Here is a 25,868-nt window from a genome sequence, read left to right on the forward strand (position 1 = left end):
GAGAATGCGAAAGCATTGACGCTTCCTCGGGACTCGTCGCCTTTCTTCACATTTACTCTGATTACATCCCATTCTCCTCAATCACACACTCTGGTTCTTCAAGTTTGGCGGCACTGCTGCTTTTCTGTCCCCCCACTATATCCCCGTCTAGCCTTCCTAATTAGCTATGTCAATCCAACTTTGTTGTTCGATTAATTATCACTCATCAAACACATTTGAACCTATATCAAACTTTATTTCCACTTCTTTGCTTATTTTTTCCACTATTTTGCCGTCCAAGGTTGTTTTGCCGTCCACTGACTTTATCGACGTCTGCGCTATTTCGGCGGTTTTTCGACATTTTTTACTGTAATCAATTAACGAATCATCCTATCGACATATTTTTCTGCATCATCCCCACATTATCCTCTATCGATTACAGCTATTCGTTTAATCCTATCTCTTCTGAGAACGCCAGAACTGCTGCGGACACGTTTTGATGACACGACCTCACCAACACTGCAAAGTATTGCTTTCGCATTAATAAATAAAGCTGCAGATACAGCTCTCGGATGTCATCTCTTTTTTTCTTGTGGAGCGTACAATCAAGTAAAAGAGGCCTTCCTTTGGCAGGGTACCAGCGCAGCCATCATCGCGGGAGCCGTCTTAACACTTGGCCAGCGCTTCTGCTTGCCGTGCATGTCATGGCGCAGCCTCTGGTGCCTCCTGGGTCGGAGACTGGAGCTTCTCGGGAACGATGAGATCGACGATGTTTTGGGCAGCATTTAAGACGGTTTTGGAAAGGTTGGTCACAAAGCTGCCGAGTGCTCCGAACACGGTGCCCTCACGATCTTCCAGCCAGTCTGCCGTGTGCGCTGCCGATGCTGTTGGGAAGAAATACGGTACAATAAGTACGACATTCATATGTATTCGTAGGATCAGTTTTAAAGTGGCGGATTTCCTCAAGCGTGAGTCAGTACTAGGGTTTGTTGCTTTTGCTTATTTAAGTTTTAAACAGTTTTGTTTCAAACAGCAGCGTAAATCAGTCAAGACTAAATTAAATCAATATAAAATTATAGCGCTAAATTATAACAAATGACAAAGCACGCTTGAATATTTAAGATTGCTCGTAGCGCTAACTGCTAACACTTTACCATGCCATGCTCTTTCAAATGTCACCGCCCGCTGTAGCAAGCGACGAATATTATCACAAGTGAAAGGAAGCCTGTACAAAAACGTTGTGCGTGTATTATACAAGTTGACAGTTTTCATTACTCTTTAGTGTGTTTAGTTTTGCATAGCCTACCTACTCGCCGGTCATTCCTGCCGATCTTTTGCCTCTGCATCAGAATCTACATTGCTGTCGAGCGCAAGCAGCAGGTCTGGCATTCTGTGGGTCTCCGTCAGTTGGAACCTATCAGAAGTTTTGACATTGCTTGTGATCCGAAACCTTGAACCTAACGTGGTGGGGCCCACCTGAAGCTGACGAGCCTCTGCCACTCAAGTGCTGGTGCCATGAGGCGTGCCAATCTCCGCCTCTCCTTGGAAGTAGTTCAAAGTACCAGATTTGACCTCAGAAAAGGAAAGAATAGGTACGCTGCGTTACAGTTTACATTGACGGCTGTGTATTCGACTCTTTTCGAGGTAAAGGCCGTCTCCATCCATGTTTAGCGATGCTTCTGATGCGGACCAGGCTAACTGGAGGGGTAAGGCAGAGGCATCTGATCTGCATTGGGCGTAGTTGGGCTGATCATAATGATTAAGATTTTTAGATCCCATGGTTCTACTTAGCATATGTGTGGTATTGGTCGTAAGTCGTTTAAATTGCTCCAGCTTGGCTAAATTAAAAGCTATTCGGTATTTTTGGATCATGAAAGTTCATCCCTCTTGTCTACCAGTTGTGGTGTCCCGCTAGAGAGTGTAGAGGGGTGCCGTTTTGTTTAATGCGTATATAAACGACATTGTAAATAAAAGTACTTCAGTGGACTTTATTTATTTACTTAAAAAAAGAATGAAAAGCAAAATACAGACAGTAAAAAGTACAGACATAAGGCAAAAATTATGATGCCGGCATTTGTTCGACGACATACTTGGTGATAAGTGGCTTGAAGGACGACGCGTCTTCAATGCGACCGATATTGGGTGGAAGGAGGTTCCACTCGGTAAGAAAGAATTAAAGGCACATTCGCTTTAGAAGTAGGGATGGCAACTTTATGCGGATGATCAACACATGATGATACGTATAAGGGTGTAGAAGAAAAAAATCCCTGTTTTAGTGTCTCATTATGAAAGGAAATTGTGTGTAAAAGTCTGAGGCGTGAAATATTTCTACGAACTGGGAGATTAGTCAGACCAAGTTTAGATTGCATAAAGAAACACTAGCCCTGCGAGAAAAATTGGAAAGGATGAAACGAGCAGACCGATTATGAACAGATTTATCGCCGATTAAAGTGAGCTGCGCGTGGCCCCATATTCATGATGCGTATTCTAACTTTGGCCGTATTAGTGTTTGATATAACAGTAACTTAAAAGGGATGCGGCCTGAGAGAAGTTTCTGCGACTGTAACCAAGGGCATTGATTGCATTGTTAATGACATTTTATTTGCGTGCGCTAGCATCAGTTGTTATGTGAACGCTCAGATATTTATAAGATAAAACGTTCTCTAATTAAACTTCATTATTCTTGTAATCGAACGTTTTAGATCGGTTGGACTAGAGTGAGATTGACATCATTTTGCACTTTGATGGACTGAGAACAAGAGACCATTGCTGGCATCAAATTAAGATGTTCTCAAGATCGAACTGAAGGGGGGAACTATCGTTAACGTTATGTATTGCACGAAAAGGAACACAGTCATAAAAAAAGCATAATTGAAGAGTTAATGCCAATCGGAACGTCTTTAATATATATCAAAAAGAGTAAAGGACCCAGAACGAAGCCTTGGGGAACACCGGATGTTAGAGATTCGTTAGCTGATAAGAAGTTGGTGCGGTTAGTCAAGAAACATTCAATCCATTTAAGACGATTAGGGTCAATATTCAGGGAACTCATTTTAAGAAGAATTAAGTGATGCGTTACCTTATCTAAAGCCTTAGCGAAGTCAACAAAGATGCAGTCGGTTAGTAAACCACTGTCTAAAGACAACAGTAAGATATTAGCGAAAGATAAGATTTGCCACGCAAGAAAATGTTTTCGGAACCCTTGCTGACAGGAACTTAAGAAAGAATTACTTGAGGAGAAAGAAGTGAGGTTAGAATATATAATGCGCTCTAGAAGTTTGCAAGGAATGCTTGTTAATGAAATAGGTCTGTAGTTAAGGGGAGAATTTGGATTGCCTTGCTTGAAGAGTGTAACCACCCTCGCTAACTTCGTCAGCTGGCATTGTGGCATGTTCGACAGACTGGGTGCAAAGGTGAATTGAAGAAATGCAGGAATAAACAGACCAGTTCTTCTAAAAACATCGAACTTATGTTGCCGACACCGCAACTAATTGACAACTTGACGCTCTGGATTAACGTCACAATGCGAACCAAATCGATGACAATGGGGTCCATTGGAAAAAAAACGTTCGTAAGCACTTCTGGAGCAACATCGAAGGAACAATCGAAAAACGATTTTGCAAAGGCGAGGTTTAAGGCAATACAACATTCAGCACTTGTTATAGTATTCCCAGCACTATCAGAAAGTTGAATGACTGTTCGTTCTTTGGGCCTGATAGTGTTCTAGAACTTAGAAGGATTTTATTTATTTACAGTATACTGCAGTATACTGCAAAAAGGCATAAAAAATACAGCAAATAACATCACATAAAAAATATAAATAATGGCACAGAACAAGAAACAAGCACTCTGCAACTGTCAACAAGCAATTTTGTCAAAGGCATTGATGTTGTTTAGTAGGTCGGGCGGGAGTTCATTCCACTGCGTTATTTTGCGCGGAAAGAATGAGTATTTAAAAACATCGACCCTAGCGTTGTGCGGTGTTAGTGACTCCAGGTGATGATTTTTTGTTAGCCGCGTTGTGCTGGGTTATTAAATGGATCAGGCCTCATGGAAGGTTTGTTATTTTTGAGTAAGATAGGTAGCTTCAACCTTTGAATTTTTCTTGGTGTTTGCAGTGTCTGTAGGTTGTGTTGCGCCATCAGAGCGGTTGGCGAGTCAGCGGAACGGTGTTTGTTAGAAATGAATCTAACAGATTTTCGCTAGACCATTTCCAACATGTCGATGTTACGTTTTGTGTATTAGTAGAAAGGAGTGACCGCATGCACTGTGTTATTTAGGAACACGCACTTGGCTTCTTTGATAGCTAGTCGGTAAGTTCGGAGAACATCACCGTATGCGGATCAACGTTCCGCAGTGTTTGCAGGCTTTGCGAGCCGAAAGAAGCGTTTTTGTATTCAAAAGGCGCTTCATGGCGACGGTGAGCCACGGTGATCAGGATTTTCTTTAAAATTCGGAACATTGGGACGCACTTATCGACTAGAGACGAGACTGTATTCTTAAATGAGGCCCAATTTTTGTCAACTGTTCTCTCGAAGAAAGTAGGCATGCAGTTATCTATGAATAGTGCTAGTTAGCTGCAAATTAATGTGCAGTCAACCCTGCTAAAGTCTCTAACAGTCTTGATGCTACTAACTTTCTTAGCAGCAAGCGCTGTTATTTTGATGTGAATAAGACAATGATCACTCAAACCGGCCATGCAAGTTGCACGATGTAGAAAATCAGGAGCAGTGGTAAGAATTAAGTCTAGCAGGTTAGGTGTACTACAACCAAACTTTGTAGGCTCTGAAACAAGGTGTGTAAGCTTTAACTGCATGCATATGATCAAAAAGGATTGTCTGACTGCGGAAGTACCTCTGACAGTTGGAAAGAGACCGGACGAATCTATTTGGGGAAAATCAAAATCACCTAACATAAATAAAGGCAGCGAAGGGAATTGTGTAAGCAAAATATTCAATACATCGTGCAAGTCATCGCAAAAGGATCGCACCGCGTTCGGCGGCCTATAGCACCAACAGATTAATGCACTTTGGTAGTGAAAGTTTATGCGGACACAAAGCATTGCAAGGGCATTAGAGAAAATGACGATGTCAGATGTGCGGCAATCGGCAACGGCAATCACTACACCACCACCTCCGTGTTTTGCAGTCCGGTCTTGGCGTTAGATGGTGTAATTTTTTTCACAGTTAAGCAATTTTGCATTGCTTATAGCGTTTGAAAGTGTTGTTAGCGTTGACATCATTTGATAGCATTGTTGTATACGCTGATGATAGTACATTTTTTGCTTAGGCCCTGATCTTAATGAGATAATGTGAAGTATAATGAACCGCTTACTAAAGCGTCAACGTAGTCAGAGGTGAATAAATTAAAGATAAATCTTACAGAAACCCAAGCTATATTTTTCTGTGGAAGTAATAAACAGTTCAATGCGAACTGCATGCTCAACTTTGAAGACCAGCAAACAAATATTGGTCAACCGCACACTAATTGATTAATTTATTTATTAGATCATTGATTTCCCATTCTCAAAGAAGCAGGAGGTCGAGGAGAAAACAGTAATGGAAGCAGCTTGAGGAGCCATCGATCCCTGTGCAAGAAACAGCAGTGGAAGACATAGGCACATAACTTCTGGAGCAGTTACACAGTTTAACAGATCATAATGGCTACAATGTACGGAAATCAAAAAGGTTTATACCGCAAGGTTCAAGATGATATGATAGCATCAAAATCAAACCATCGAAAAATAGGTGAAACTATCATTTCACATCAATGCAGCGCTTAAATGTCTTAGCGCGTGGTAGAAAACGCTGATTAGGGGTGACTCTTCAAGAAAATTTGAATTCTTATGGAATTAAGTTGCAAGTTTCTATACCTCTGTCACGAAAACTGCTTACAGGCATTGTTAAGCGATACTGCAGAATTTCCTCACCATAATAAGTACAGGATCAGCGAACTTCCGATATTTTTGTGCGACCAGTAAGTCGTGTAGTTTGAGACTGTTAAAAGTATGCTAGTTCAGCGATTGTCTTGGAAGATCTTCGATATAACATAGATAAAATTGTTTTAATATTATCTGAACTTTAGAAAGATTATATTTAAAAAGCAAGGTTCACTGTGCTCTGTATAGGCATATTTCAGCAATACGCAAGAATTTTTTTGTGAAGTAGCAACAGTTTGTTAATATGAAATTCAGTTGTTGAGCCCCTTATGAAATGGCAGCACTGTATATGGGAGGCGAAAAGTACATTAGAAACCAAGAGTTTTACTGATCTAGCAAAGGTATATCTTTTTCGACTCAACTGAACCACAGTACGGCTAAGCTTCTGGTTGATGAATTTTACTGACCGTTGGAATACATTTTCTCGACATTTAAACTGGTATGGTCATGTTGATCACACCTATAAAATTCTCTTCCGCGGCTATTTCGTGCTGCCGAGGCACTATACATTGAAGATGTAAATTAAAAGGTTATAACGCATTGTTGTTTTGCAACCCCCATTAAAACATTTTAGCATGGGCTAGAAACCCTAAACTTGCATAAGGTTTCTTTTACAAAAGAAAAATTTTCGAAGAATATCTACCTTTGATATTATGACCACCTCCTAAGATGCTTTCCAAGCACATGTCATGGTCCGCGCTCCCTATATGATTTTAAGTTGTTGCAAAAAATGTGTTTATCGACCTTCAATACCAACTTTACTCTGAACTGGCATTCATAACTACGCGCCGTTCTTACAGGCACTGCTGATACATGGGATATATTGCACTTTCGCACTAGTCACCAACAGCAAATGTTGTATAAGTACCGAGTGCTCTAAACGTATATAAACGTATAGGTTATAACAAAACGAAGGTACGAAAATATTTGACTGAACTATAATATCTTGTCTTCGCTCATACATAGAGGGCTGTTTGCCCATATATTACTTGTTTTTTATGTCTGTCTGAAGATTATTTTAATGTTTTTATATATTTATCCTCTTCATTATACAAGATCAATGGGCATTTTGCGTAAAAAATATTTTATTGAAGGTGGCTGTCGTATGTGTGACACGTCATATACTTTCATCTGCCAGTCGTGTGCTACTGTGTGTAAAGGTTTCCTGCGCTCAGTCAAGCTGCATAGGCAACTTTTTTTTTCTTTATTGCATGGATATACACATCAATAAAATATCGTAGTTGCCATGCCCCTTGGCAGACAACCGTGTCTAATGGACTTTCATTACAACAAGTTGGTCCATCAGACTTAATACATTATCCGCATTGTCCTGCTGCTGCTTCAGGACTTCTCTTAATTTATACATATGTTCGACAAAATAATCACATACCGATCGTGCATCCAAGTCACAATGTCTAAAAGCCATTCTACTCCTCCAAATGCTGTGAAGGCCCAGTAACATAATCTGGTCATACTGTGCAACATCACTTTCAGTGGTCAGGTACCAATTCCACGCGGTGTCAATGGCAAGTCTTTTTTTAGGGTTCTTTGCAAAACATCCCAGTAGAACACCGCATCCCAACATATGCAAAAGTTGCATAGGCATGTTTCCTGGCAATTTTTCGCCAGGAAAAGCTCCAGCTCTGCCTGGAACTGCTGACTGTGGACTACACGTCGTAACCGTGACCTTGCCCGCTAGATCCTCACCCCTACCCGCTTTCGAAGGCAATGACACACATGTCATCCTCATGCTAATCGAAAACGAGGGCTCGCCCGAACGTTCAATATGGGATACCATGTTTGAAGTGGACGAGGGAGAGCTAGCGTGTAGCGCAGACTTTTTAGATAGGTGGTGAAAGAACTTGAAAGGCAATTACGCAGAAGTATGTGACGAGGGATGCATACGCTCGAGAAAGCCTTTTGTGCATCTGTTCAGTTCAATGTAGAGGGTCGTCCACTCTAAGTACGAACACGGCGCAGCGTGGCAGCGCTCCGCGCAGCGCGAGCGCATCCGGGGCGGTCGCGCATCGAAGCTCTGCGGCGCAGGCGCACACGGGCCTGGAGGCGGTGCTTCGTGTCGTCTGCTACAGCCGGGGTGCGCGCAGTGCTTGCTCTGGGTGACGCGCACCTAACTTTTTGTCTGATTGCAGGGCTCGTGTGCACCAAGACAGCACGGCGGGAAAGCGCACTAACTACAGCGCGCTGTCGCTAGTTGCGGATACAACTCTGCGGCTTCTCTTCTCGGTGCCACAATCTCGAAGAAATGCAAGTATTGCTGCAAACTTCTCACGTCAGGTTTGGATTGATTTGCTGTATGGGGTTTAACGTCCCAAAGCGACATAGACTACAAGAGACATTATAGTCGAGGACCCCAGATTATTGTCGACCACAGGGGGGTTTTTAACGTGCGCTGACTTCTACATGTGGTCGACAGTAATCTGGAGTCCTGGACTATAACGTCCCTTGTAGTCTATGTCGCTGTCAGACGTTAAGCCCCATACCAAATCGATTCAAACCTGAAATGACAAATTTGCAGCAATACATGCATATCACCGAGATCGTGGCACTGAGACGAGAGGCCGCTGAGCTGTACGCGCAACCAGCGACAACGCGCGGTACTTAGCGCGCTTTCCCGCAGTGCTGTCTCGGTGCACACGAGCGCTGTAATCATGCAGAAAGTTAGGTGCGCTTCACCGCAGAGTAACACTGTGCGCCTCGCGCTATATCAGACGACACAAAGCACCGCGTCTAGGCCCGTGTGCGCCTGCGCCGCAGAGCTTCGAGCGCGACCGCGAAGGATGCGCTCGCGCTCCGCGAAGCGCGGCCACGATGCGCCGTGTTCGCACTTAGAGTGGACGACCCTGCACATCGCGTTTGCATTATTACTTTCCAGGAATGATATACGAAAAACTTTCAAAGAAATCTTCCTGCATCACCATTTCACAGTCACTGAAATTTTGGGCCCATGTTTGTACACTGGAGATAAAATATCCACTGTTTTCCCCCAACGTTGCTGTTCGACACCGATGTTCGGACTGGCACGCGACTTGACCCAATTTTCTGCTTCTTTTTATGTAAATGCACATTTCTCAAGGCTGGTTTTGCTATTCAACATTGCGTTTTTGGTTTAAGCATTTCCTTTCTTTTTTTTTATATAAGCACTTCGCGTAATGCCTTTATGCCCTTGCGTGTAACAAATTCTATAAATATACAGGGAGATTCAGAGGAGCTTCCTAAGTCCACGTGTTTTTGCGCTGTCTGCAGTTCAACTAGCCCAAGCGTCTCTTTTATCCTTCCATTGTAGCCTATTATTCTACAGCGTCTTTCAAAGAGAGAGCTCGCGACCGGCACCATGCACTATAAACAAGAATCCACCAAAATGAAAGTTTAAATGGTCGGCGCCTCCCTTTATACTCCATATGCGGGAACATTTACTCCACCAATATGGAGTAAAATTTGCTCAATTACCTATTTTACTCCCTGCCCTAAATAATGGGTATAAAGGAGGATTCTTCACCTTATAACTGCAATTTTTATATGGAGTTTGTGACACAGTGGCCGATTATTCTGTGATGACTCGAACATTCGCCGCGCAAACTAAGAAAACTCACGATCGCTTGGGGCGGCCCCAAAATCTTCAGCGAAGGAGGTCACATTATTACGCCATCGAGATGATGCACTGCTCGATTTATCGTCAACGAATATGCCTAGCCTGCGACCTTCACCAGGTGGTCGTCGACCGGCGATCTAAGCGGATCAAGCTTTCGACGGACGAGCGCATTCTTTCGATGACAACCATGAAACATCACGTTGGCCTGAGTGTTCTGGAGGAGCAAGTGAGCGTCCCAACCAGCTAAAACGTCATCGTCATCGGATGCGTCATGGAAGCCGAGTACATTGTAGCATCATGGAGGGGAACACGCAATTGCTTCGAGACCGAGGAATCGAAATCGCAAGAGGCATCGCACATTTCCGCGACGGACAAGCTTAAATGCTGCTGAAGAACTTCATCAAAGAGTACCGACACGCTTGTAAAATAACGACGATTGCTTTCGTCGACAAACTATCCTAAGTACGAGACGCCCTCTCAGACCGATCCAAGATGATTCGCCTAACGAGGATAACTAGACTTTCCACTCGACCCAGCTCTGCCCCGGAACAAGTAGTAGGATCAAATACGCAACCTTGTTGAAACTTGAAGCCGCCTCCTAAAGAAGGTAAAAAAGAACAATATAGACCCTTTCCTCCTCCTAAAGAAGGTAAAAAAGAACAATATACACCCTCTCCTCCTCCTCGAAAACACACTCGACAAGATCTGCAACACCAAGCACTTCTCATGGATGGACCTCAGGAGCGGCTACTGGCAAAAAGATGTTGGTGAAAGAGACCGAGAGGACCGCGTTCATCACAGCGTATGGTCTCTTCGACTTCAAGGTGATGCCATTTCGACTTGTGTTACCCGCCAGCAACCCTCCAACGAGTACTTCCAGGTCTGAAGAAGCAGATTTATCTCGTATACTTATATGACGCAGTTGTCTTCGCCTCGAACCCTGATGAACACCTGAAAAGGCTTCGAACAGTGCTGGAAGCATTCAAGTCGTCCGGGCTTACCTTGAAAACACAGAAGTTCCACTTCACCTACCAAGACCTGCTGTTTCTAGGCCGCATCGTAAACAAAGATGGAGTACCCCTAGACCCGCATAACACAGCCGCTATTGCAAAGTTTCCGCCACCGACCGGCAACGCTGTGTACAGATTCCTTGGACTGTGCCCGCATTACGGATGATTTGCCAAGATATTTTCGCGCATAGCCGAGCCTCTGGCCCAACTTGCAAAGGCAGACGCGTCATTTAAATGGGAAGCGCCGCTGGCAGAAGCCCTCAGTGAACTTCTGCGCTGTTTACAATCCCTCCTGTCCTTGGGCACTGATGAAAACGTCGAGACTGAAATTCATACCGACACAAGTAGCGTGGGCCTTGGTGCCGCCCTCGTTCAGAAAAGCGACGAACTGAAGAAAGTGATCTCGCATGCAAGCCGTTCTCTGTCGAAGCCGGGGCTAACTGTTCGATCTCATTTCAACAGAAAGAAAGGCAGACGCCGACCAAAGGTTTAAACATGTTTTGACAAAAACCTTTGGTCGGCGTCTGCCTTTTTTTCTGTTGAAATGAATTACTACCCGAACAGACGAGATTTCGTCAGACCTAACTATTCGATGACGGAGAAGGCGTGTCTCGCCATTGTGTGGTCTACGTCGAAGTTCCGCCCCTACCTGTACGGATGACCAGTCAAGGTGGTCAGCAATCACAACGCACCACGTTCGCTTTTCAATTTGAAAAGCTGGCCGCTTCGCTCGGTGAAGCCTGCGCATCTTTCCAGGAGTTCGACATCACCGTTGTCTGCAAATCTGGACGAATTGACGAAGGGTGGTGATTAGGGGTTTGTTTGTTCATCACAGGAGAGGAAATCTGTATCGCAAATTAACGCACGGATGACAGAAGAAACACAAGCACAAGCGCTTGTGCTTGTGTTTCTTCTGTCATCAGTGCGTTCTTTTGCGATGCGAATTTCCTCTTCCGTACCTGGACGAAAACACCGATGTGGACTGTCTATCTCAAGCCCCTGTCGACAAGCCACCGGAAGAGGACGCCTTTTTGGGACCGATAAGAACCATCGAATTCGCACAGCACCAACGCTGGGACCCCGACCTACAGCTTCACATTAAGTATCAAAGGCAAGGCTTTTTCCCCCCCCCCCCCCCCCCCCTCCAACATTCAAGTGTGGTTTGTTCTCTTTGTGTCTGCGAAATGAAAAGCCCGTGAAAAAGAATTTCGCCCCCAAAAATACCGCGTACCTTCGCGTCGTTCCGAACAGCTTACGACAAAAACTTATGCAGCCTTCGCTCGACGAACCAAAAATTGGACACAATGGGTTTACCCACACCCTTCTCGGCATTCACTATAAATACTACTGGCCCAAATTATCCGCCGACGTCGTACGTATGTTAAAGCATCCCGTGAGTGCCAACAACGAAAGACGCTGCCAATTATGTCAGCTAGAGTTCTGAAGCCCATATTTCCACCAAGCAAGCCCTGTCAAAAGATTGGAATGGATATTCGGCCCCTTCCCAAAGACAACATCGGGCAACTAGTGGATCATCGTAGCGACCGACTGCTTGACCCGCTACGCCGAAGCAAAAACCCTGCCGAGTAGCAGTGCGGTTGAAGTCTCAAAGTTCTAGAACGCTAGCTCTACTGGTCGCGTTTCGAGCCTCCGAGTTATGCTGACTCCACGCATAGAATTCAAGATGCCGACCCTCATAGCTACGATACTGTATCCCAGTGGTTGCCATGGTGACCTACATGGTTACATTATCGAATAAAGTAACGTCAGGTGGCACCGTCATGCCTGAGCACCAAAACTCAAAGCTAAACTGTCAATCCGTTATAGCAGACGTCAAAGTCGGGCCACTTAGTCACTACATCCGTGTAAAATTTGCGGGCCAACCGTTCGCCGCACAATGTTCCGGATGATGTCATGCGTTGTGTGCACCATAAACTGGTGATCTATGTACTTCCAATTTCACGTCTTTACTATTCTTAAATGAACATTGCGGCTCAACCGTTTGTTGCAGTGTTCGGGGTGGTGGCATACGATTTCGCGTTTTGTGCAGCGTGAACTAATTAGTGAAGTTAGAGTATAATTCGTTGCAGGGATTCGAACCGGTGACCTATGTTAGGTGTGTTAACGCTCGATATTCGATCGCCGCCTTAGTGTCGGCTCATTATTTTGTCGAGCAGATCCTTTTTCATTACGGCGCCTCAAAATTTCTCATCGCAGATAGGGGAGCAGCATTCACAGCCGAGCTCACTCAAGGCATTCTGAACTATAGCCACACAAGCCACCGGTGAACTACTGCGTGTCACCCGCAGAACAACGGTCCTGCGAAGCGTCTGAACATAACTATCGCTGACATGCTCTGCAAAATCTGTGCACGCCAAACACAAGACCTGGGATGCTATCCTTCGCTAAGTCGTCTTCGGCTACAAAATGGCCGTGCAAGAGACCGCTCAGATGACACCGTTCAGGCACGTCCATGTTAGGGAGACAACGCCACTCTCGAGGCTAAGCTCCCGAAGGTCACAGAAGACAACGTCGACGTCGCCGCCTATCTTCAACGCGCAGAAGCCCGACGACTTGCCTGATTGCGGATCAAAGATCAACAGTGCACCCCGCCGGTAGTTCGGCCCACACAATTTCATTCGTGGACTTTCAGAGCTTGACTACAAAGCGTCCCTCGATGGAACAACAGCATCGCAGCGGCGCCGTTCACGCCCAAAAGTTGTCCATCTCGTGCGCCTGAAGCCTTATTATGGATGTTAACGGACGCTCTATCTTTGAAGTGTGTTTCTCTCTTCTGTATTTGCTTCATGCACTTTGCATTCCTTTTTTTGTTGTTGTAAAGCATCCATTTGATGCTTATTTGAGAGGGATGTACTGCCACGCATTTTTGTACTCTTTGTTCTTCACGTTCGAAGCCTCCGGGAGACAACTTTATCATTTTGTTCGTGACGCGAGATGCGACCATACTTATATGGATTGATCGTGGCGACGCGCAACTGTTTCCACAATTTTCCAGATTGCTGTAGTTGACTTTGGTTCTTTATCTAGAGAGTTCTTTGCCAGCTTTAAATTGAACGCGGCAAGAACGGCAGGGATTCTATTCCACGGCCGCCGAGCATGCTTGTTGCTTTAGCCTCTACGGAGTCATTCAGTTCTTTGTAGGCGCAGGTCCACCCTATAGACATTTCGGTTGGAAGCCTTTTGGCTGTTTTCCTTCTCGGCGGACAGCCGTCTCCACTATTTGACAATATTAAAGGTGCTCAAACATTAAACGTTAATCACCTCAACAAAAAAATCCAATTTTAACTCGAAAGCCGGGCTTTATCATGCTTAAATGTTGTCTGCCAAGTGGAGTGTACACAATTATTTGGAGCAAGCAAAAACGACCGGCAGAAAATACGTGGACGCTGCTGTGATGATCGTATTTTAGACATAGTTTCGGGAAACATGAAATACATGAAGTCCGCATTTTATGCCGCTGGTTTAAGATAGAAAAATGCGAAAAACATTGCCAAATCTAAACTATTTAGTCCAAGTATTCTTACCGGAAATAAAACTGAATGCACCGATGAGGCAGAAAACCCAAATTTTCATCATCAGCTTCGATGGGAGCGCTCGACTGTGCACGGATGCCTGTTTGCCGCTGCCGCACAGGAAGGCTGGAGTGGTACGGTGCCTCCTTTCTCGTTTAGCCCTATAGTAACCAAGAAGAACGAGCTCAAGTGTTCCACTGCAGGCCACGTGACCTGACACGCGAGTCTGCATGTCCCTCTGACAGCGCTTGCTTCATCTTTCGCCGTTCGAACTACTGCTGGCAAGGGCACCTGCATTGTGCAGATTATACGCCAGGTGCCGTGGGCTTCACAAAGGGCGTGTGGGTGGGGATTGCATAGCTTTAGGCCCCGGGAAAAAGAAGCTTCAGAAACAGCTGTTTCAAGTTCGTCGCGATGCGCTGACGTCCTGAATACCCGTGGGTGCTTTTCTTCTTCCGGCCTGCTTTTGGTCTGAAGGAACAAAAAGCCAATTTGGCTGATCATGCAGTGGTAACCTTCGGAAAGACCCCAGTCCATATAGTTGAGCAGTGAGGCGGGATGTATGTTGATGGCCACCTTTAGGCATACCGTGACACCGAAGGTAGCATCTCTATCTTATTGCGTGTCTCAGAACATGCTGCTGGTCAGAAGTGTGCAAGGTTTCATAGGCTTGAAGAAAGAAACAGCATTAAGACGAGCGTTATGTATAACGAATGACTTTTACTGACAGCTGATATAATAATACGGTAATTAGGGGAATCAAATTAATTCCCAATCCAATCCACTGTGGTAGGCGGATTCTCTTTTCGAACTTTTTTTAAAAAAGTCTGTTTCGCTTGAACGACCCTTCTTGCATCCCACCTGAAAACTAGCTATGACGCACTTTCTAGCAAAATACTGCCGCAACCGGATATATATTATTACTTTTTATTCTTTAAAAGTGCCCTGACTAATACATACGTATCTGGGATCGAAATTTTCTTTTTGTAAAGTCGTTTTAAATGCTTCTCCTCTTCATGTAACGTCAGAACCCAACAGAATCAGGAATAAGGTCAGAGATCTAAAAAAAAAATTCAGGACAATAAAATCCTGAATATATTTCACAGATACTGTAATGATAACGATGCCTGTGACTTTACTTTCTTTGAGATTAGAGAAAATCCCACCAGTTTCGTGTTTATTTGTCCGTTCAGTCAAGTAGCTATCAGCGGAATTATCTAATAACAAGGCCACTGCTGAGCCCGTCACTGGAGTGCATGCTAACATATACGAAATAATTATTGTGGGGCTTCGACAGACCATTCTTAGAGCGTTCATAGTTGTTGCCTGTTATCTTGATGGAAAGACGCTGAATCTCCTACTACAGCCGCCACTGACTCCCTGCTATACGCCACGTGGGCATTTATTTACCGTGCTGCAAACGTTTTCTCATAATATGTTTTCTTCGCTCGTTTCAGTTCGCAATTATTCTGTGTATGGCTTTTTAATGCCACAAGATCGCCAAGCAAACATGACTTCCGAATATTAAGATGAAGCTTGCTATTTAGCTCCCTAGTGCGAAAGTGAGACTATGCAGAGTAAGGTGTCCTTATGTTCATAACTTTTTATGATCGTGAATGCCAAGAATTTTCGGCATATAGGTATGTTTGCGGCGATGTTTCTGCGTACTACATTAGCACAGGCCATTTACAGAAGAACGAAGCAAAGCCGAACACAAATACACATTCTTCAAAGTCTTTGAACGTTTGATGGATTAACAGCAAACTACAAAAATGTGTTTTTACAGCTTGTAGATTTTTACTGTGAGCGGACTTGAAAACTGGATAGTAATTCCACATATCACTGATGGTAATGCCAGCTGTGACGATGCTACCTTAATTATTATTTATTCTGAACAGATATTGTTCAGAATATCCGAATAATCCTACGCGCTTTGGCGTCATCATTACATTCCTACGAACTGTGCAAGATTTTTATAACTTGTGTTTCTCGCCGTCGTGCTATTAAGGGACTCGTATGAAAACTGTTACCATCGCAGCGGAGGTTAAGTACATAGTAGAAAACGCAATAAAGAATTTATGAACAAAATTTCTGAACCTTCATGCCAAAGGCACCCTCTGTGGGACATGTAAAGAATTTTTACAGTATACATGGTCACCGGGAGTAGGTGACAACATGATAATGCTTTGTGGGAGCAGTGCAGCACACAGCACACTTGATAATTGTACATGGATGTTGTTGGCCGCAGTGTTTGGATTGGTCTAGGCGAGACTATATGCATGCTTCGTCGTCTTTTACGCATGTTTTTTTTGCGCCAGGTTGTGTGTGCGTTAAGATTTGTTCTGGTCTCCATTTAACACAGAGTAAAGAAAAGAGAGCGACATGACATCTGTGCGATCCGTACCCGCGATCTCCGCATATCGTCTACTTTATCTTAGCAACGGCAGCGATCTAGCCGGCCGCTTTGTGAGGTAATTAAGCTGCTTGCCGTCTGAGGTTGAGAGCGTTCACCAGGGCCGCACACGGCACAAAACGCATTGAAGAACTAGAAATTGTATAACATCCTCAAGTATCATGTAATCAATTACTCGTGTAACAACAAACTACCACATTTCCCAATAAATGCTGCTGAGCCGAACAACCCATGTCTGTGGTTTCGCTGATAATGTAGCCCCCTCCCCCTGTTTTTTTCTAATTATCTTATTGGCACCCACCCTCATTCTTTATATTATAATTCGATTACTCCCGTCGTGCCATCTGGCGGTGCGGGCAGGGTACTTTTATTTTCTTTCTTTTCATAAGCCCTTTCTAACATGTATGTTTATATGTTGCGGCGGACGGGGTACATGAAGCATGGTTTCTCCTATATGTGGAATATGAAATCAATATCTTAGTAGGTCTTACTTAAGTCAATCAGTGTGGTGTAGCCGCCGGTATCGACATTTATTCTACTACTCATTCATGAAAAAATAATGAAAACATGCCACTTATGGGCCTTCTATCGTGGAAAGATTTAGCAAAGAAAGCAATGGCATGTGCCACCACACAGGGCCCCTATTCAGGGCTTGTGACTCCACTTCCTTCCTGCATGGCGCGGTACCGACAGACCTGCGTGTATCCGCTGTCCATGCCACCATTCCTCATTTGTTGCATTTGGCAGGACGTGTGATGTCGTGCCTCGTTATCGAACAAATCGCGCATACACGACGCCCGCCTGAATCACCCGTCAGTTCATTCTTTGAAAACATTGCGTACGTTCAAGCGCTCAGCGATTCACGAAGGTGCCTGCAGTCGATTCAGCCACCTGTGCTGCTATGGCGTGCCGGAGAAGCGCAGTTTTTTTCTTGGGCCTGAACAGGAACCGTACAATTGATGTTTGTTTCCGCGTGCTTTCCTAAAGGAGAGAATACAAAGGCTATGCTGCGGGCCCGCGTTTCATAAATGAACATTTGTGCCCGAGCGTGAGTTGCTCCGTTCGGCGGGGTCGACAGGCACACTAGGCCTTTTACTCCAGCGTAGCCGTGTCGCCAAGCGAGCTGCTCGTGTCACTTATTATACACACGAATCCTGGCTGTATGTTCTCTCCTGACACGAGCAAACACTGAAGTCACGCGCACTTGTCATTTTAACGGGCTGGTGAGAGTTGAAAGGGGCGCGCCTGCCAAGCCCTGTCAAGGTACGCATTTCAGCGTCCGAGAGGCATAGGTAACACGCTTCGTTAACAACTCATTTACTTCTATGGCAGCGCGCAGATCTTCGTCTGGATTTAGAACCCTTTCAGTTGAGGGACTTCTGTGTGACCGTGTGAATATGACGTTCACAACGCTGTCCGTACATACATGCCATCTCCGTGCGCTGCTCTTAAATGCATCTTGCTCTCGAAAAAAAACACGGAGACACCAGTGGAAAAGTTTGTGCCATCCACCTGGCACAACACGAGCATACAGGTGACGCTGCATGACGAATGTTGTGCAGCCGTGCCGGCGTGTGGCCGGAGTCAACGCGTGGACGGTACAGGAGACTCTCGTGATAAACGCGGTATCTCAAAAGGAAGGCGCAAAGCCGGTAGAAGCATCGCATTGCGCGGGGCCATCAATTTGAGTTTGAAATCATAGACTCATAGACTTCGCATCTCCCTGCCGAAAAAAAAGTTAGCAGAGTAGGTACGATAGCTCGCGCTTTGCTCTGCAGCCCAGACCCCAAGGCCCAGCAGGAAGGACATCATCAGCCAAGCTCTTGCTGCTGCTGTGTCCCAAGGGATTCCAGCCGACGGCTAGGGGCGACGAGGGGAGATGGACTTCTCTCCGGGCGTTTAATATTGACTGGTCTTTCATTGAAATTGTTTCTCTCTCCCTCTCTCTGGCCGAGACCCTGCCTTCTCTTATTTTTTCATTTACCTGGAGCCGCCAACATAGCGATTGTTGGAGATGATAAAAGGTGTCCAAAACGGCAAGCAAAAAAAATTGATGGTGAATGGTATACCAGCACGTCACAGCTAAACCACCGCGCTCCCTTCGTCTGTTCTAGGAACCCGGTGAGCCAGAGCGGCACAGAAGGGCTTGGTGTTCCGGCAGGTTTCATGACAGCCTGAGCCATTGCACAGGGTTCCTGAGCTCCAGCCGTCTGTGCGCGGTTATTAAGGTGACCCGGCGCAAAGCGGAGCGCTTGACTTTTCGATGTGACTGACGCGCATACGAGAGGCTAATTTTTAACGTTTCTGCCTCCGGTGTATCAGGCAGGGCGGTCGGTCACCCCAACGACGAATAAACAGTTCGTCCTGAAAGCGACGCCAAGTCTCGGGTCACACTGCTCGGATCCCTTCTCGTCACAGCGAATAAGACGGATGACGCAGCTGTGGGTGAAGCTCGAGAAACATGCCACAAAAAGTGCTGGAACGACGACAGCTGACGTGCAAAAAAGCTAAGCCTACCCTCTGCGCGCATTCTTGAGATCGGTATAGAATCCCAACGACGGTGACTGTGAGCAGGTCGGTGTGTTACGTCGGCGCGATTGTCGCTAACGATGGCTCTGTGCCTGGGCAGCCAGTATACACCCTCTCCATCAACATGTGCCAACTGGCCCGCGTCAGCCGTTTTCAGTAGCCGGTGATGCTCGATGTAAACAACCTTGGGTCCATGCTTGTGTACTCGACCGACTGCAGTCATTTTTTTACTGACTTGGACAGCAGTTACCCCACCTTTCGCCAACGCGCACGTGGGGATATTTCAAAAGAATGCCACGCAACAACTATGGGTGCTATGGTGCCGTTTCTGTTCCACACGAAGCAGCGCAAAATTAAAGCAGCTGCATATGGGTAGCGCTGGCAGTTGGCTGGTGTGCAGACAACGGATGATGTTAACCTGGCCTGCAGAGATGTTCGAAATCAACCAGGTTACCTAGGAATAGCTGTAAGCAATGAATTCTGCATCCGAAACAACGAAGTGATGCTGTCGCAAATCAACATGTGCACACAATGGCCGCTAGAATTACGCTCACGGCATAGCCATGAACGTAATTCCAAATCGAAGCCATAGTCTGTTTACTCTTCTGCGCCGCTGACAGCGCTCTGCCTTTCTTATAGTCGCTGTGCAGGCGGGTTGAGTAGCGTTTTCACATAACAGGGGCCCAGTTTTGGAGATGAAAACAGCCGCCCGCACTGTCTTCTATCAGCGTGAGCGACATTCGCTTCCGCTCGCGTCCTTATCGGGCGTTAGTGTCGTTTCCCCAAATCGTCCGCTGCGATCAATTAATCGTCCTCGCAAAGAGAATTTACATGTGCTATACTGAATGCAGAGGAAGTTCTAGAAAGAGCACTCCCCTGTCATTTAGCAATGAGTCCTGTCATATGGCAATCAAAGTCCTGCTTTAAGACTTTTTTAGTAGACTAGTAGCAAAGCTTGTGGTGCGCTTAAAAAAATCGGGGTTTTCGATGCAACCGCGAATTTTGTCACGCCGACTTTTCCTGGCGCAGTGGCGTTCACAACAGCTAACGTTGGCATTCATGTAGCAGGAAAAAAAAAATTTCTTTTCAGCTGTCGCTGTCATGTGACTCAGCCCACGGCCATATCATGACGACACATATGACGACAGCCTGCTGCGCTCAGGCGCAGACAACTGCCAACGCTAGCGAGCTGCACCTGCTTTAATTCTGCTCTTCTTCATGTGGAACACAGACGGCACGAGAACGCCCACAGTTGTTGCCAGGCATTCTTTCGAAATATCCCCACATGAGTGTTGGCAATGCTTTACTTTGCCGTACGCGTCTTCTCTCTTGGCTCCACGTTACATTTCTTTTCTTTTTTTATTACTCGGCAGCGTATACAGTTCGTTCGGTCGAAAAGCCGTCGGCGTAGTCAGCACCGAGTGGCTGAAATAATCGGAGGGCTGCATAAAAAAAATTGTGTCATGCCAACCGTTTTCCGCAGAATATTCTGGATGAACGAGTCAGCTTTTCGCGCAGCATAAGCTTAAATTAGAGCCTAGCTTGCGGCAGGGATTCGAAGCGGACACCTATAATCAGGGGCTGCGTAAAAAAATTGTATCATGGTAATTTGTAGTTCGAGTGACTAATGATTGATCGCTGCGGGATTGGCAATGAGAAGTCAATGAATCATCGTAATCAGTTGATTGATTAAAGAAATGAAAAATAGAAGAAGGGGGTTCAAAGGTCTCAAAATGCTCTGAATGAAAACCGAATTCTTGATGATGCTAATTAGGACAATTTAGAGTCAGTAATTTATCAAATAATTAACAGAAACAATCGAAAAAATGAAAAATGCGCCCAAAGGTGTCAAACTGTTCAGAGTAGAAAGCCTAACCCATTACGCTATCGCGTTGTAAGCTTAATGCGGAGCTTAAGTGTCCTCTCTATTTTTTTATTCTAATCTTTTTTTTTCAGGAGCACCAAAATCTGAACTGGAATATCCCACGCAGTTCTAAGTTGATTTCTTGAACGGCATCAGACATAGACACGCATACCTATCATAATAGATAAAGAGGACCCATAGTAAATCACTGCATGGCGGCCACTTCTAATAAACTGATTAAAGTAAGGAGAAAGTTAGCGGCAAAATGGGCTGGCTTGCGCTTTGCTGTAAAGATATTCCAACGTGTAATGAATTGATATGGCCAAAGTTCAGTTGTCTATAATTTAGGAAGCAGCTAGGTATAGTCGCTTCTTGTCCCAAATGTAGTGTCTTTGTTAGCCGCAAATAGCTTTCTTTCCAGGCACGAGGATGTAAGAAGACGTATCAAGGAGGTCATAGAGAAATGCTAAGAATATAACCATCCCCGGTGTAAAGCCCTCATAGATTCCGAGAAAGCATTTGATTGTATCAATAGATCAGCTGTCATGCAGGCATTACGGAAAAATGGCGTTCGAGAAGCGTATGTAGAAGTACTGGAAAATACCTTTTGCTATTACACAGCTTCTAGAGTCCTCTGTGAAAAATTGTTTCATACCAATGAAACACGGCGTCATGTTGGAAGGCATGATCTATTAATAGCTTTAAAACCAATAAAACACGGCGTATGTTGGCAGGCATAATATATTAACAACTTTCTGTGTTCTGGTTGGACATTAATCTTGAAAAATGGCAACGCAAATGAAACGAGGCTGACATCGACGAAAAACATAGACCACAGGACAAGCGCTGAACTACCAAACTTAATCTTTATTGACAACCAGGCCACACTTTACACGGCATACGCCATCACATGGCTAGTTATCAGGAACAAAATTGATTGCACATCAATCAACATCACAGCACTAATTATTTTATAGATGCGTCCGGTAAAAAAAATTGAATAGACGACTGCTACCAGCGGTCGAGCCAATGCAGTTCCTCCGAAAAAGCGAATGAGATGACCAAGCAATTTATTGAGCGGCAGGTCGCATCTTTTCCTAATACCAAACGCATTCCCCATATAGTAACAACAGCAGTGTCAAGGAACAGGAAACAACCAATAAAGACACCAACAACAAGTGAAAAGTAACAACATAAAGCACAGGTATAGTCACAGGTAATAGAGAGCTATAAGCACCGGTATAAGCACAGGTAATAGAGATTTTCCCAGAAGCAGTGTCAGGTGAAGGCTTAGATGAAAACATCCCCAAAAAACTTGCGTAAACTGACCACCAGCCTTCAAAAGTGGAATGTACTGATTGGAATTCATTGGATGACTTTTTAACGTCGGAGGCTTTCGTGATCATTACCAACAAACGAAAGTTTCGCACCTCGCACGCTCAATTGGAGCAGATTTCATTTTTTTTCCAAAAGTGAAATTCTCGTACTCCCTCAGATCTTATATCCTACCTTATAAGCGCTTTGAAGTGGACGCTTTCGCTCATGCGATTTTGGTACAGTTTTTACCTCGAATGCGTGCATAAAGAGCACACATTGCATTTATGGCCACGAGGGATGCGCCATAATGACGGACGTTTAGCTAAAAAATCAAAAGATTTGATTTACTATAGTGTAGGAGCTTGCCAAACACATTCACACGAATGTCTTTTTTTTTAGCCATCCTTCCAATCTTTACCAGAACACACAGTGCGTGTGCTCATCTGCGACTTGAACTTTGTCTAAGTTACTGAGGCACCACAAGAACGACGACGGAGACGTAGAAAGACTCGTCCTTGTGGCGCCTCAATAACATAAATCCGTACTAACGCGCCCAATTTTCCATAATTTTTTCCAAATGTGTGTTGTATTCTTTGCGTGATGTAGGCGACGCAGACCAAGGGGCGTCGACTTACCATGACCGCGAGCATAAATTTTCGGTCGGGTACTTCAGGCTCACGGATGCGTGGATTGCTGTGAACGATAAGGACTTCGTGGTTACTTGGAGGCGACGCCCCTCCGCGAGCCGCCTTGATCGCATCTATTTGATGTCCGTGTTCCTATCGTGTCTAGATTCCTGGGGGTCCTCAGCTTTCCACCAGACGTGTTAGACATCAGCGACCATGCGCCTGTCTCAGCGCGATTGAATGCAACTCCCGCACGGTCACTTGAGCAGAGCAGACGGCGGATCTACCCCGCACTCCTGCAAGGTGGCTTTAGCCTCTTCTATCTATCTGGCACTACCGGCCACTGTTTATAAGGTTGAGCACCTGTCCACAGACGGAAGGGATTGATTAAAAGCTCGTTAGAGCGAGGAAGAGGTTAAGGGAGGCAAAGCCAGACGTGTCCGAATCCCGAATGACATGATTCGACTAATGCGCATAGCATAGGCTGGCGGAACGCTGTCTCTCTTCGTGAGCAAGCACCCCCATATGCAGCGCACGCGGTTCTACAAGTTCCTGTTCCAGAGCTCCAGTACATCGTCTGATATGTCAGCGTCCTCTAACACATCGGCAGAGGAGCTACGCAGAGTCCAATAGCAATATTCTTTCGCCATTCGGTGTTAGCTGACGGCCGGGACTCAACTGCCCCATCACACAAAGCACATGCGTTCAAAGCTCACTTTGTGTCGTTGTTCGCCGCAGAACAAGACAATAATGTGACGAACCTCCGGAGTAAGGGGCAGGGGTTGTGTTGCGCATACGCCTCATCGGCAATAAACGAAGAAGCGCTCTGCGGCGCTGCAGAGAAAGAGAAGGTACGTGTGGCGCCGGCTTGGATGAATGCGACCTCGGTTCTCGGCCCAGATAGAATTCTTACAGGATTTCACTCCATATTCTTTGACGACCTTGGAATTGTCTTCAGTGAACGAGACAAGAGGGGCGGGCATTTGCCCTCTTGAGAGGCTACGACGCGAGCTTTGAAGAAAGTTGTTCTAGACCTGTTGGCCATCCAAACCTACATGGGCGGATGCTTGTCTCTGTCGTGGCTGGGCACGGCGAGTCGGCCTTTCTGTCAGAGCGACATATGGGGCCACAGGCTTAACAAGCAATGTCCTTTTCAAGCGAAGGCACTACATAGATCATCGGTAGCAAAACCAAGTATTATAGTTTGGACGAAATGGTCCGAAAACTTGAATGACGTCATCAGCACAGCTGTCTTTGCAACCACAAGAGAGTAAACAGAGGGTCCAATGTATACATACTCATTGGCTTTTTCGTCAATGGCCTATAGGATAAAGACCGGTGGTTCAAAAGCCTTTACACACACTAAAAACGTTTGAGAAACTCGTACTGGTTGCTGACTAGTACTAGCTAGTAAACAAATGGCCCACGATGAGACATGCTTTCACATTCACAGCACATAAGAAGTCTTAAATTCCCTCCGTAATTTTGTAAGGTTGCAAATGACGCCCCTTGCGCGCATCAGTGCAGCGGTCGCCGTTTTTGGCCTTATTGAAGAAGAGGCAGCTATAAGGTCTCCTTCAAAAGGGACAGCTTTTGTGACCACTGTTTTGCCAAAAGAAATCCAAGTCCGCGAATGATGCTTCGGCGGAAAGTATTTCCGAGAATGCCTTGCAGGGTGGGACGTCGTGCCCAACTCGAGCTTCCCGAAGTACAACGAACTTGAAATACAGCGGCAGGCCCTCGAAAAATGCTTCGTGGCTCTGAGTTTGTCGCTGCTAATCTATCGCATCTTTAGAGTTCGCCCGCGACAGCGACATTCGTGATGTCGCTCAGTGTTCGAGCGCTTTCTGATCACAGTAGTGATGCACAATTTTTGTCCGTATAGTTTCGAGTCGAGAGTGATATATTTTCTTCTGTAGAAATGATTCCTAAAAACAAGTGTTGTTGCGTATGTGTAGTGCCATCTTTTCCGGCTAACCTGAGTTATTTATGTTATTTCCTCTGACAGCCGTTCGATGACAATACGTAGAAAAATACGTCGTCACTAGTCGTCTGTGCATTCTACTGTGAGTGAACGTGGATAGATGGACGTCCACCTCGAACAGCGTGTAAACGTAAAATTCTCTGTGAAGCTTGACAAGACAGCCAGACAGACGTGTGAGCTCCTTGGTGACGCTCACGGCAACGCGACATTATCGCGGGCGCGAGTTTTCGAGTGGCACAAGAGGTTCGTTTCGGGGAGAACTGCGGTGGAAGACGACACGAGGCAGGGGCGCCGTTCAACCTCACGGAATGAAAACAACGTGGCTCGGATCAGGCAAATCGTAAAGCAAGACAGCACCATTATCGTCCACATGCTATCAGGTGCTCTCGACATTATTAAGACAACATGAGACGAAATTTTGCGTGAGAACTTGAGGAAACGAAAGCTGAATGCCAGACTTGTGCCGCACTCCCTCACACAAGACCAGAAGGACACGTGGGAATCAGTGAGCGCTGATTTGCTCTTCGAGGCAGAGAATGATGCTGCATTCGTCGACAGCATCATTGCTGAAGACGAAACATGGTGTTTTCAATGCGGTCCTCAAAAAAGAGGCAGAGCGCAGAATGGAGGTACACAAACTCTCCGGCGTCGAGAAAGGTCCGGCGACAGAAGGCCAAAACAATGACCATGCTGATAGTTTTTATCAACGCCAGAGGTGTCATACACCCCGAGTTCGTCCCACAAAGGCAGACGGTGAATCAGGAGTTTTATATCCGCGTGATCCAACACGTGCCTGATGGACTGCGACGCCATCGCCGACTTATGTGGACCTGGACAATGGAGCCTTCTCCACGATAACGCATGGCCGCACACTGCTCTCAGCGTGACATTTATCCCCAAGCACAGTATTACTGTACTTCCCCATCCGCCATACTCGCCTGACCTCTCCGAAAGAGATTTTTTCCTGTTTCTTCGTGTGAAGAAAGCCCTAAAAGGTCACTGGATGGGGAGCGTGGCGGCCATTGAAGACGCCACGACAAAGGAGCTGACAGCCCTGCCAAAATA

At 45.6% G+C, this 25,868-nt stretch overlaps 1 protein-coding gene across 1 annotated transcript; it reads right to left on the minus strand.

Moving 5' to 3' along the window:
- Window positions 1-223: 223 nt before the first annotated feature.
- LOC144119125 (uncharacterized) lies at window positions 224-14,334 on the minus strand. Its single transcript, XM_077651830.1, has 2 exons — window positions 14,083-14,334; window positions 224-863 (listed from the first exon to the last, which is right to left on the minus strand). Exons 1-2 carry the CDS (start codon window positions 14,300-14,302, stop codon window positions 682-684), a joined length of 402 nt encoding a protein of 133 aa, XP_077507956.1. The 5' UTR covers window positions 14,303-14,334; the 3' UTR covers window positions 224-681.
- Window positions 14,335-25,868: the final 11,534 nt, after the last annotated feature.

The sequence above is a fragment of the Amblyomma americanum genome, chromosome 2 (assembly GCF_052857255.1).
Source record: "Amblyomma americanum isolate KBUSLIRL-KWMA chromosome 2, ASM5285725v1, whole genome shotgun sequence".
In the NCBI taxonomy this organism is placed as follows: Eukaryota; Metazoa; Arthropoda; class Arachnida; order Ixodida; family Ixodidae; genus Amblyomma; species Amblyomma americanum.

Coding starts and splice junctions, on each gene's coding strand:
- LOC144119125 (XM_077651830.1), bottom strand. CDS start 14,302: ATGCAGACTCGCGTGTCAGGTCACGTGGCCTGCAGTGGAACACTTGAG. Junction 864..14,082: donor TGCATTCAGTTTTATTTCCG/GTAAGAATACTT, acceptor TCTTCCCAACAG/CATCGGCAGCGCACACGGCA.